A 12,283-nucleotide genomic window follows, 5' to 3' on the forward strand; every position below is an offset into this window, starting at 1 on the left:
TGGTCACAAGGCATTTGGCAATGTTGTAGCATTGAATTTCAGATCTGCATGACTGAAATCTCCAGCGATAATAAACAGTCTGTCAGGGTGAGCATGCTGAAACATCTCATGACAGGTAAAAGCAAAGAGCTGTCGAAAGACCTGCACCACCTTATTGTTACAAAACATACTGATGGCATTGGTTACAGAAGGATTTAAAAACTTCTGAATGTTCCAGTTAGCACTGTTGGGGCCATAATCCATAATTTCACCATAAACCAGTCATGACCAGGTGCTCCTCACAACAGCCAAGGACCATATGTGGAGAGCTTCAGAAACACCTGGAATTAGCAGGTACAATTGTTTCAAAGAAAACAGTAAGTAATGCATTCAACCGCCATGGCCTGTATGCACGCTCAATACACACCATGTTTGGAGGACAAATGGCACATCACATCACCCCAAAAACACCAGTGAACCACTGAAGTTTGGAGGTGGGAACATCATGGTGGGGGCTGTGTTTCAGCATATAGTACTGGCACCAGGGTGATGAAGATAAAAAGAGGGTGGACATTTCAGCAAGACAATGATCCCAAACACACAGCCAAGGAATTGGTTTCAGAGAAAGAAAATCAAGCTGCATAACTAAATTTATGTCCATCTAGGGTTTGATTTCTTTGCCTGTGTGGCTTGCAGTGGTTGTTTCCAACATCTGGTGAAAATTTCATGTCAATAGCTCCTTTAGAAATATATTTACTGAGCATGTGATAGACTGGAAATGTAGTAGTGCAATATAAAAGTATTGAGGAATACTGCGTACCCCAAAATTATTATTTTCTTTTTCTTTCCATCTCTTTTATCAAATTTATTCCTTAAGAGACTCTTTAAAAACGTGTTCTCAGGTTTCATGAGTTTTAGTGTCTCCGGTAAGATGCCTGTAGGTGGCGCATTACATTAGGTGATGAGGAACTCGCGTTCGGGTCAAAGGGCAAAGTCATTAAAGAAAGCGCCAGAACACTGCAGAAGCTAATCTGTGTGTATCTCATCATTTCCTATAGTTACTAGCTCTCATCATTCCCTGTTTGAGACCGGTAACAAGAACAATATTCAAAATTTATTTTACCCACTGTATACATATAGATACAGTATCTCACAAAAGTGAGTACACCCCTGACATTTTTGTAAATATTGTATTATATCTTTTCATGTGACAACACTGAAGAAATGCCCCTCTGCTCCAATGTACAGTAGTGAGTGTCCAGCCTGTATAACAGTGTAAATTTACTGTCCCCTCAAAATAACTCAACACACAGACATTAATGTCTAAACCGTTGGCAACAAAAGTGACTCCACCCCTAAGTGGAAATGTCCAAATTGGGCCCAATTAGCCATTTACCCTCCCTGGTGTCATGTGACTCGTTAGTGTTACAAGGTCTCAGGTGTGAATGGGGAGCAGGTGTGTTATCGCTCTCACGCCCATTGTGATGTAATGCTTCGAGAGGCTCCTCACTGGAACCCTTTGCAGTTTGTGTATCGTCCTAACTGCTCTACTGACGATGCCATCAGCACAACCCTCCATCTGGCCCTCACACACCTGGACTGTAAGGACTCATACGTACGAATGCTGTTCATAGACTTCAGTTCAGCATTCAACAGTCATTCCTCAGCAGCTGATTGAGAAGCTGACTCTGCTGGGCCTGAACACCTCCCTCTGCAACTGGATCCTGGATTTCCTGACTGAGAGACCTCAGTCAGTCCGGATTGGAAACAGTATCTCCAGCACCACCACACTGAGCACTGGAGGTCCTCAGGGCTGTGTGCTCAGTCCACTGCTGTTCACTCTGCTGACTCACGACTGTGCAGCAATGCACAGCTCCAACCACATCATCAAGTTCACCACTGATAAGACTGTGGTGGGTCACAGTCAAGGAATTGGTGCTTCAGCAAGGCTGGATTCGGGCACATGAATCAAGGTTGTCCGGGAAGAAAGCTTGCTTCCTTCTGCTCTGACAATGTTTCTAGACTCTGAGGATTGGCTTTTCCAGCAGGACAGTGCTCCATGCCACACAGCCAGGACCACCACATCAGGATTTTGTCATGACCAGCCCAATCTCCAGACCTGAACCCCACTGAAAACCACTGGAATGTGATCGAGAGGAAGACAGATGGTCACAAGCCATCAAACAAAGCTGAGCTGCTTGACCTTCTGCACCAGGAGTGGCATAAAGTCACCCAACAGCGATGTTGGAGATTGATGGAGAACATGCCAAGACGCATGAAAGTTGTGACTGAAAATCAGGGTTATTCTACCAAATCTTGATTTCTGAACTTTTCTTAAGTTAAAACATTAGTATGGTGGTGTTAAGAAATGAATATGAGCTTGTTTTCTTTGCATTATTTGAGGTCTGGAAACACTCCATTTTTTTGTTATTTGGACCAGTCAGCATTTTCTGTAAATAAATGCTCTAAATGACAATATATTTATTAGGAATTTGGGAGAAATGTTGTCAGTAGTTCATAGAATAAAACAAAAATGTTTTTCCATTTTTTTCCAAACACCTACCTATAAATAGTAAAACCAGATAAACTGATCATTTTGCAGTGGTGTCTTATTTTTTTCCCTAGCTGTACATAAAAATGTAACAGCTGCAGTGACAAGAATATGCAATAATACAGAAGGGGAAAAGGTGAAGTGAGGGGTGAAAAATGAATGCAAGTTAATGCCAAATGTATGTAAGATGAAATCAGACTGGAAATAATCTGAAGGAGCCTAACAAATTCTAATTTGTTAAATAAAATGGACTACACAGTGTTCTAACTATAACCAGTCCCTGTCACTGCTCGGACCGTCTGTCTGGCCTGCTTATAGGCCAAGGTGATTATGACCCTGGATAGTGAGGGAGGAATCCATGATGACCATCTCGCTCTGCTGGGGCACTGCTCCAAGGTGCTAAGAAATTAGAAAATCTCTACTATTTTAATGAAATCCTCTTCAGATTTCTTGAGCCTTTTGAAATTTTAACATGAAGAACAGCTTGACTTATTTTTTGTTTTGTTTATTTTTATTTTTTATTTGAACTTCTCATACCCACATATATCTGATTCTGAGGATTCTGATGACGATTTACTATTTTTCAAAACGTTTTCTGACTCAGGAAATCTTTTCTTCTTGCTTTCACAGGATTTGTCAGGTTTCTGAAAAAAGGGAGAAAATGAAACAGATTTAATGCATGAAGCTTGAAAATATCCATATTCCTGCTGGCCATAACTGAGGCACCATTTACTACAGCAGACATGGCTTAGTGAGAGAAACGTTTACCTTAAACTAGTAACTTTAAAAAATTTAATTTAATTTTTTATTGAATTTTAACAATCAAGTCAAAACAAGTCATCATACAGCATATAGATAAAGACTTCTTTTTTACTTTTCTAAAGATCTTCTTGAATTTGTACCACACTGTGTCCTGCATGGCCACATTGGTCAGACCGGACATGCCAGCTTCATGCTCATCAGTGGGCTGCACAGCCTTCGACTCCTTAGCTTGATCCAGGGACTCCTGAAAGTACAGTTAAGGCCTGTTGGCTTTATTTATGTCTATAAAGGCATTCACACTCAAACTCCTCAGACTCATCATTCATGAGATAAATGAATTGGGCAAGAAAAATCACAACTTACCTTTGGTAACTCTTCACAGCATTTTAACTGCTCCTTCACCTCTTTGTGCTCGGCCTGGAGGACGTTATGAGTGTCCTTCAGTCGATTATAGTCCTAAAACACACAGATGGAGCACAAGAGATTTATATCTGAGTGCTTAATGCTTAAACATAAATAAAGTCCTCATATTATTACTAAAGAAGCGTTTTCTCACTTACATCCATGAGCTTATCACAATCCCTGTTTAGCTCAACCTGCTCTTTCCCTAGGTCCTCCACGGTGTTTCTTAGTATCTTCACCTGGTCTGTCAGGTCAGACTTCTCCTCCTCCAGCTGAGAGATGGTCTCCATAGCCTTCTGGTGTTTCTCCTCAGCTTCAGCCAATGAGACCTGAAAAAACAACAACATCATCTTCACTCACATCTACACACAAATTTTTAACACTTTTAACAATTACTCATGAGAATATCCTAAAACAGGGGTCTCCAACATGCTCGTGAGCTACTGACCACTTCTGAGTAGCTTGCCTAAAGGTTCATAGAATATGTACAAATGGATGATGTCACTAATTAATTCAATAAACCCCGCCTATTTCTGGTGTAGTGAAATCTGCCTGCCCGGACAAATCACACTCCCCCACGCGCATCACACGGTTTAATCCAGCGGTTCATCAATCCATTTCACACACAGAGCTAGCACCGAGACCGTACATGGAAGCGTTAAACAAACTTAAATCTATAAGCACAAACTGAAGTAGTTTAGATAAAGGATAAAGAAAACACATGACAGATCCTTTCCACTTGGAAGCTGCTGGGGATTCGACAGCATTAGGAATAAAGCTACGATGCTGCCAAAGAAGATGTAGGATGAGTGAGTTGTAGACATTTCTTATTAGTTAGTTCAGCTGGTGTTTCAGAGTATACTATTAATATCTCCCATATGAATGCCATAAAAATTCTATTATTTAATCACATGAAGTCTAATACAATGTCAGGTCTCTGATTTCAAAATGAATATTGCCTTCAATATCAAAGGTGTTCACTTTTTACAAAAAGAGTCTTTTTCAGTCTGGCTGAGGTCATCAGGGTATGTTCCAGGGTACATAGAGGGGTACAGAGGTAAAAAGGGTGGAGACCCCTGCTCTGAAATGTACTGGGGAAAAGGACAAAATGTGTCTAAAAAAAAGTGCGCGCACACACACACACACACACACACAATAACTATGGTAGCTTCATGATGAGAATATTTACCTTCAGCAGCTTTTCATTGTTTGTCAGAGTCTCCATCCTCTCATGGTACTCTGACTTCAGAAGCTTGTGAGCCTCCTGCTCTTTCTCACACTCCTAAAACACACACGTTAAAGAGCCTCAGCATGCAGCATCAACATGAAAAGTCCACTTCAATTAAAAGGAGCTGCTTAATGAAAGAGTTTCTTCTCACTTACATTCTTTAGCTCATCACAGTGCAAGAGAGTCTCACAGATCTGGTTCCCCATGTCCTCCACTGTGTCTCGCAGTGTCTTCACCTGGTCTGTCAGGTCAGACTTCTCCTCCTCCAGCTTAGTGATGACCTCCACAGCCTTCTGGTGTTTCTCCTCAGTCTCAGCCAGGGAGACCTGAAAGAACAACAATATTGACCTTATTTACTTTTACACACACATTCAGATATCTTTAAATAGTGACTTATTACTCGTGAGAATAGCCTAAAATGTAAATAAAAAAGCACTCACACACACACACAGTTCACAACAGCTGTCATAGTTTCATCACAAGATAATTTACCTTCAGTAACTTTTCATTGTCTGTCAGAGTCTCTATCCTTTTACAGTACTCTGACGTCTGAAGCCTGTGAGCCTCCTGCTCTCGTTCATGCAACTAAAACACACACATTAAAAGAGCCTCAGCATCAACATGAAAAGTCCTCATACAGTCCACTTCAATTAAAAGGAGCTGCTTAATGAAAGAGTTTCTTCTCACTTACATCTATTAGTTCATCATACTCTGCGTGAGTCCCACAGAGCTGGTTCCCCATGTCCTCCACTGTGTCTCGCAGTGTCTTCACCAGGTCTGCCAGGTCAGACTTCTCCTCCTCCAGTTTAGTGATGACCTCCACAGCCTTCTGGTGTTTCTCCTCAGCTTCAGCCAATGACACCTGAAAAACAATAATATTTACTTTTACACACACTTGCAGCATTCCCTTATCCAGAGCAACTTACAATTCATCTAATTTTTTACACAACTGAGCGATAAGGGCCTTGCTCGGGGGCCCAGCAGTGGAAGCTTGGGGGATTTGAATTCACAACCTTCTGATCAGTAGTCCAAGGCCTTAACCACTAAGCTACAACATCCCCAAGCCAAAACAGTTCACAACAGCAGTCGTGGCTTCATAATAAGAATATTTACCTTCAGTAACTTTTCATTGTCTGTCAGAGTCTCTATCCTTTTACAGTACTCTGACGTCTGAAGTCTGTGAGCCTCCTGCTCTCGCTCATGCAACTAAAACACACACATTAAAAGAGCCTCAGCATCAACATGAAAAGTCCTCATACAGTCCACTTCAATTAAAAGGAGCTGCTTAATGAAAGAGTTTCTTCTCACTTACATCTATTAGTTCATCATACTCTGCGTGAGTCCCACAGAGCTGGTTCCCCATGTCCTCCACTGTGTCTCGCAGTGTCTTCACCAGGTCTGCCAGGTCAGACTTCTCCTCCACCAGCTTACTGATGACCTCCACAGCCTTCTGGTGTTTCTCCTCAGTCTCAGCCAGGGAGACCTGAAAAGATTCAATTAGTGATTATTGTCTTTATTTCCCTTTTACACACAGATTCAGATACTTTTGATACTGACTTATTACTCATGAGTATAGTTTAAATTGGAGAACACACACACACACACACACAGCTGTCATAGTTTCATCACAAGATAATTTACCTTCAGTAACTTTTCATTGTCTGTCAGAGTCTCTATCATCTTACAGTACTCTGACGTCTGAAGTCTGTGAGCCTCCTGCTCTCGCTCACGCTCCTAAAACACACACATTAAAAGAGCCTCAGCATCAACATGAAAAGTCCTCATACAGTCCACTTCAATTAAAAGGAGCTGCTTAATGAAAGAGTTTCTTCTCACTTACCTTCTTTAGCTCATCATACTCCAAGCGAACCTCATTTACCTCTCTTCTCATATCGAACAATGAGTGTCTCTCTCTCATTATTGTGTCTTTTAGGTCAGTGTTCTCCATCTTCAGCTTAGTGATGGTCTCCTCAGCCTCCTCCACAGACTTCTGGTGTTTCTCCTCCGCCTCAGCCAATGAGACCTGAAAAAACAACAATACTGTCTTTATTTACTTTTACACACACACACACACACTTTGGCAGACGCCCTTATCCAGAGCAACTTACAATTCATCTCATTTTTTACACAACTGAGCAAATGAGGGATAAGGGCCTTGCTCAGGGGCCCAGCAGTGGAAGCTTGGTGGATTTGAGCAGTCGTGGCTTCATAATAAGAATATTTACCTTCAGTAACTTTTCATTGTCTGTCAGAGTCTCTATCCTTTTACAGTACTCTGACATCTGAAGCCTGTGAGCCTCCTGCTCTCGCTCATGCAACTAAAACACACACATTAAAAGAGCCTCAGCATCAACATGAAAAGTCCTCATACAGTCCACTTCAATTAAAAGGAGCTGCTTAATGAAAGAGTTTCTTCTCACTTACATCTATTAGTTCATCATACTCTGCGTGAGTCCCACAGAGCTGGTTCCCCATGTCCTCCACCGTGTCTTGCAGTGTCTTCACCTGGTCTGCCAGGTTAAACTTCTCCTCCACCAGCTTACTGATGACCTCCACAGCCTTCTGGTGTTTCTCCTCAGTCTCAGCCAGGGAGACCTGAAAAGATTCAATTAGTGATTATTGTCTTTATACTTTTGATACTGACTTATTACTCATGAGAATAGTTTAAGTTGGAGAACACACACACACACACACACACAAACAGTTTACAACAGATGTCATAGTTGCATCACAAGAATATTTACCTTCAGTAACTTTTCATTGTTTGTCAGAGTCTCCATCATCTCCTGGTGCTCGGACTTCAGAAGCCTGTAAGCCTCCTCCAACTGGGTGATGGTCTCCACAGCCTTCTGGTGTTTCTCCTCAGACTCAGCCAGGGAGACCTGAAAGAACAACAATTAAGGCTTATTTACTACTAGTCATTAAAAAACTAACAACCTGAAATTACACCTTTCATTTTGGCTACTTTCTGAATTATTTCTTTAACCTTTACTTTACCAGGAAAAGCAGTGAGATTAAAAATCTAATTTAAATTCTTGCTGCATTTGAAACAATTCACAAAAGAAAATAAGATCTTCACATCATAGGAAACTTGATTATGTGTTTATTCCCACAACCGACTGAGAGAATGATAAAAAATATGCAATAAAATGTTCAACAGTTTTATAAAAATAAAGGATGTCATGACAAATGAAAGCCTAATATTAAGGAAATATTCGATTTTGCAATGTTGCAGGAACATTTATAAATGTTCTCTAAGCATTTAGAAAAACTAAAAGTGTTTTGAAAGCATTTTGGTGGATAACCTAAAATAAAATCATAAAAAAAACTGAAAGAACTTTAATGTAGTGTTGAGAGACGGTGCAGAGATTTGGCCTTTATTTAAAAAGAGACTACAATGTGGCATCAGTGGAATAAAACATTGGAGTGTGAATGGTGTAAATATGAGCCTGCAGTTCTGCTGTTAGTAAGAGACTGTAAATGTACACTATAGGGTTAAAGTTAGGAGCAGAACAAACTTACCATCATCTGGTCCTGATGAACCTTTGTGGACTGGACCAGAGCCGGTTCCGTGGCCTGCTCACACACTGGACCTAAATGCAAAAAAAACAGAGCCATCATCACACATCATCCTTTCTTGTTGAAGTGCTGAATTGCACATAAACAGTATTTTCATCACTTCTGATCCGGGTGAAGCTCTACAGCACAACTATTCCCACTTTTTCACGCGCCTCCAGAATAAAAACCACTTTCCTGATGGTCAGTATCTACATGTCTACTGCGGGTTTGGGCTTAAGGACACACTGACAGATTTTATTCCACATTCATGAAGCTAAAATCCTCCATGTTCCAGGACAGAGAGAGAGAGTGATTTCACCCATCGGTGCATCTTTCAAGCAGCGCGAGCGCCGGACACAATCTGGGTCACGGATATTAGCACGTGCGTCGCTACACCCATTTCACCGGGGCACGTGCCCCAGTACAATAATATCTCTTATTCGATTTTCTATTATTCGAAAAGTGCGAAAATTAGTAACACAGCAACACCACTTTCACCTACACTACCTCTTGATAAACTCGCTCGGTCACGCACGTGAACTGCGCATGTCATGAACTGAAACACTGCACGCGCACTCAGCTCTCTGTCAGTGCATCGGCGCGTGAGGAAACAAGAGGTAGAGTAACAGGCTACATCTGAAAGTGAAGAAAGATTCCAAATAATAAGAGGAACTAATTGAAGCGATATTTTATTCCTGACTTCTGTAGATGGATATCCGAAAGTTCTCTTTACCAAGCAGAGGTAGAAGAACAGAGAGCCGAGATGGGAGTGAGAGGTAAGACGTCAGGTTACTAAAATAATAAAACAAGCTATCAAGCTAGCACAAGCTTTTGTAGGTCTGTGGCTGGGTGCAAAAGATGCCTAGGTTTTCTAACTTTCACACCTATGGGGTCATTCCTAACTTTGAACAAATGATTTCCTTACCCCATTTTAGCTCCATGTATTTTCAATGCTAATGATAAAAGCTAAGTGAAGGAGCGATGTTCTACACTTTGTAGAGCTGTAGTTGTGAACAGTCTCTCATTCAGTGTGCTGAGACGGTCAATGGAGCAGGACAGGCTTCACCTGCTGTCTTCTCAGTGGAGATGGAGGAGCTTTGTACATTGAGTCACAGTAAAGACGATAGACGGTACAGTTTCATCTCCAGAAATGAAGCAGCTCATTTACGACTCAGTGTTGGACACGAGAGGCACTCAGCCTGCAGGACAAGACTTTTTTCTTTACTCTTTTACTAGCTAGAAACTTTATTGGACATGGTTGACATCAATAAATCTTCTTAAGGCTACCTTTACATGGTTGTTTCTTCTATTTGTGGCTTCATTCAGAGTACATACATTAGGCATTCAAGAAAATGTGCACCGGAATACATTTATAGCTAGCAACAGCCCTGCCTCTTAGCTAATGAAGAACCGAACAAATCTACTGAATTCCTGTTGTTTAAAGGAGAGAAGTAAACTTAGCACCAGGACTGAGTAATAGCTGTACCTTCATGTTCGGTGTCCTCGTGGTCCGCTGTCCTTTTCTCTCCATCGTCTCGTTTAACAAAATACATAAATCCTGCTGCAATGGCTGCAGCTCCGGCCGCTAACATCAGGGGGCGCATTTTTATTTCTTTCGTGATCAGAGTAACTTCAGTAAACACCTTACTCTCACAGAGATCAGCTGATTTCTGAATGACGCGCGATTCTGCTTCTGTTCTCTGACGTCACGTCACCCTAGGCGACCAGCGACCAAGAAAAACAAAAACATCACGTGACCGTGTAATGGAATTAAATATACACAGCACCCTCCACAATTATTGGCACCCCTGGTTAAGATGTGCTCTTTAGGCTTCTAATAATTCACTTTTTATTGATCTCACACTGAAAATTGTAGAAAACCTTTAACTCAAGTGAATAAAAAAAAAAAATACAAAAATCCATGACTAAATAATAATTGTTTTTCATAAAATCATCTATTCAGCCTTTTCTCACCTACAGTCACAAACAACCATCTGGACTCTGCTAAGCGGTGCTGGGACTTCAACTGGGACCGTGTGCTTTGGTCAGAGATATAGCTTTCTGGCAACAAACACTCTAAATGGGTCTGGTGTATAACAAAATATGAGTATAGAGCCCCTCATGCCCACTGTGAAGTGTGGTGGAGGATCTGTGATGCTGTGGGCCTGTTCCTCTTCCAAAGGCCCTGGGAACCTTGTTAGAGTGCATGGCATCATGAACTCTTTGAAATACCAGGACATTTTAAATTAACATCTGATGGCCTCTGTCAGAAAGCTGAAGATGGGTCATCATTGGGTCTTTTTAAGCAGGATAATAACCCAAAACATGGTGAAATCTACACAAAAATGGTTCAGCAGACACAAAATCAAGCTCCTCTCATGGCCATCTCAGTCCCCAGACCTTAACCCAATTGAAAACCTGTGGGGTGAGCTGAAGAGGAGAGAGCATAAGAGAGGAGCCAGGACTCTGGATGATCTAGAAAGATTGTGCGAAGAGGAATGGTCAAAGATCCCTCTCTCGGTGTTCTCCAACCTTGTGAAATGTTATACGAGGAGATTAAGTGCTGTCTTGTTGGCAAAAGGGGATTGTACGAAGTATTAACATCAGGTGTGCCAATAATTGTGGTAGACATGATTTCATGTAAAAAAATATTTATTAATGTGGGATATTTTTTTCCACTGAATAATTGTGCTTCAATTAAAGGATGGATTTTTTTCTTTTTTTGCATTGTGGTTCTATACATCTTAATCAGGGGTGCCAATAATTGTGGAGGGTGCTGTGTGTATATATAATATATATATCTAACTCCTCTGCATCAATATTTTTTCACCAAGACCCTAAACTGCTCTCCTATTATTAAATAGCGTATTTTGTCCTAAATGAATGAATAAAGCAGATCACTGAGTATTTAGGGCTGTGTTTGGTATTTACTCAGTTTAGGAGTCGATATGCTCTGGGCAGAAATCGGCTGTTTTGCTTGAATGGAAATAGATTTGATTGTATAGAAATAATTCATAAAATGTGCACACAAATGGATTTCTAAACTTTTGGTTAGATTTTCTTTTCATTAATAATCCTACACAAAGTGATTACAAGCTGCATGAAGCTGAAATGAATTGACTCATAACTTTATTATCTTATTCATTCCACAGAAACTTTTACATTCACTCCAAATGATTAAAAAAAAGAGAAATAAATAGATTTGAAGGGTGAATGAATTGAAGCTATTAAAGTCTGTTATCATCTTCACATGACACTTTTACATTCTCATCTTTTTGATTACTTTGATTACAACAGATTTGTCCAATTGTCCACTAATTATCTGTTACTTATCTGTTATTTACCCATTAATTATCTAGTTAACTAACTGTTAATCATCTGTACATTATCTGTTAAATATCTGTTAACTATGAGTACATTATCTGTTAATTATCCATTAATTGTTTGTTAATTATCCGTTAACTATCTGTTAATTACCTGTACATTATCTGTTAATTACCCATTAATTGTTTGTTAGTTAACCATTTACTATCTGTTAATTATCTGTTTATTTGCACATTTATAATCTGAAGTAGAAACATTTCTGCAACATTATTTTGATTAAATAAATGTATTAATCAATAATATATTTAATATATAATTGATCTATTAATGGATTGATTTGCACAGCTCATCACTAGGGTTTTAATTCAGTAATGAAGACTTTTAACGATCTTAGACTTTTCCCCTTTGATTAGTGATCTAGGGAAACGGGGTAGTTCCTCATGGGGTAAATGTGGTTATTGTGGGACAGTAAGAGGGGG

The 12,283-nt window shown here is 40.3% G+C and overlaps 1 protein-coding gene across 1 annotated transcript; it reads right to left on the minus strand.

Moving 5' to 3' along the window:
- Positions 1-3,048: 3,048 nt before the first annotated feature.
- On the minus strand, positions 3,049-9,657 carry LOC131362622 (uncharacterized). Its single transcript, XM_058404778.1, has 16 exons — positions 8,445-9,657; positions 7,667-7,804; positions 7,347-7,517; positions 7,148-7,240; positions 6,763-6,945; positions 6,564-6,656; positions 6,235-6,405; positions 6,036-6,128; positions 5,614-5,784; positions 5,415-5,507; positions 5,078-5,248; positions 4,884-4,976; positions 3,853-4,023; positions 3,656-3,748; positions 3,405-3,536; positions 3,049-3,174 (listed from the first exon to the last, which is right to left on the minus strand). Exons 1-16 carry the CDS (start codon positions 8,541-8,543, stop codon positions 3,049-3,051), a joined length of 2,091 nt encoding a protein of 696 aa, XP_058260761.1. The 5' UTR covers positions 8,544-9,657.
- Between the last annotated feature and the right edge of the window lie 2,626 nt (positions 9,658-12,283).

The sequence above is a fragment of the Hemibagrus wyckioides genome, linkage group LG12 (genome assembly GCF_019097595.1).
Source record: "Hemibagrus wyckioides isolate EC202008001 linkage group LG12, SWU_Hwy_1.0, whole genome shotgun sequence".
Classification (NCBI taxonomy): domain Eukaryota; kingdom Metazoa; phylum Chordata; class Actinopteri; order Siluriformes; family Bagridae; genus Hemibagrus; species Hemibagrus wyckioides.

Coding starts and splice junctions, on each gene's coding strand:
- LOC131362622 (XM_058404778.1), bottom strand. CDS start 8,543: ATGATGGCTCTGTTTTTTTTGCATTTAGGTCCAGTGTGTGAGCAGGCC. Junction 7,241..7,346: donor AGTATGATGAACTAATAGAT/GTAAGTGAGAAG, acceptor TGTGTGTTTTAG/TTGCATGAGCGAGAGCAGGA. Junction 6,657..6,762: donor AGTATGATGAGCTAAAGAAG/GTAAGTGAGAAG, acceptor TGTGTGTTTTAG/GAGCGTGAGCGAGAGCAGGA.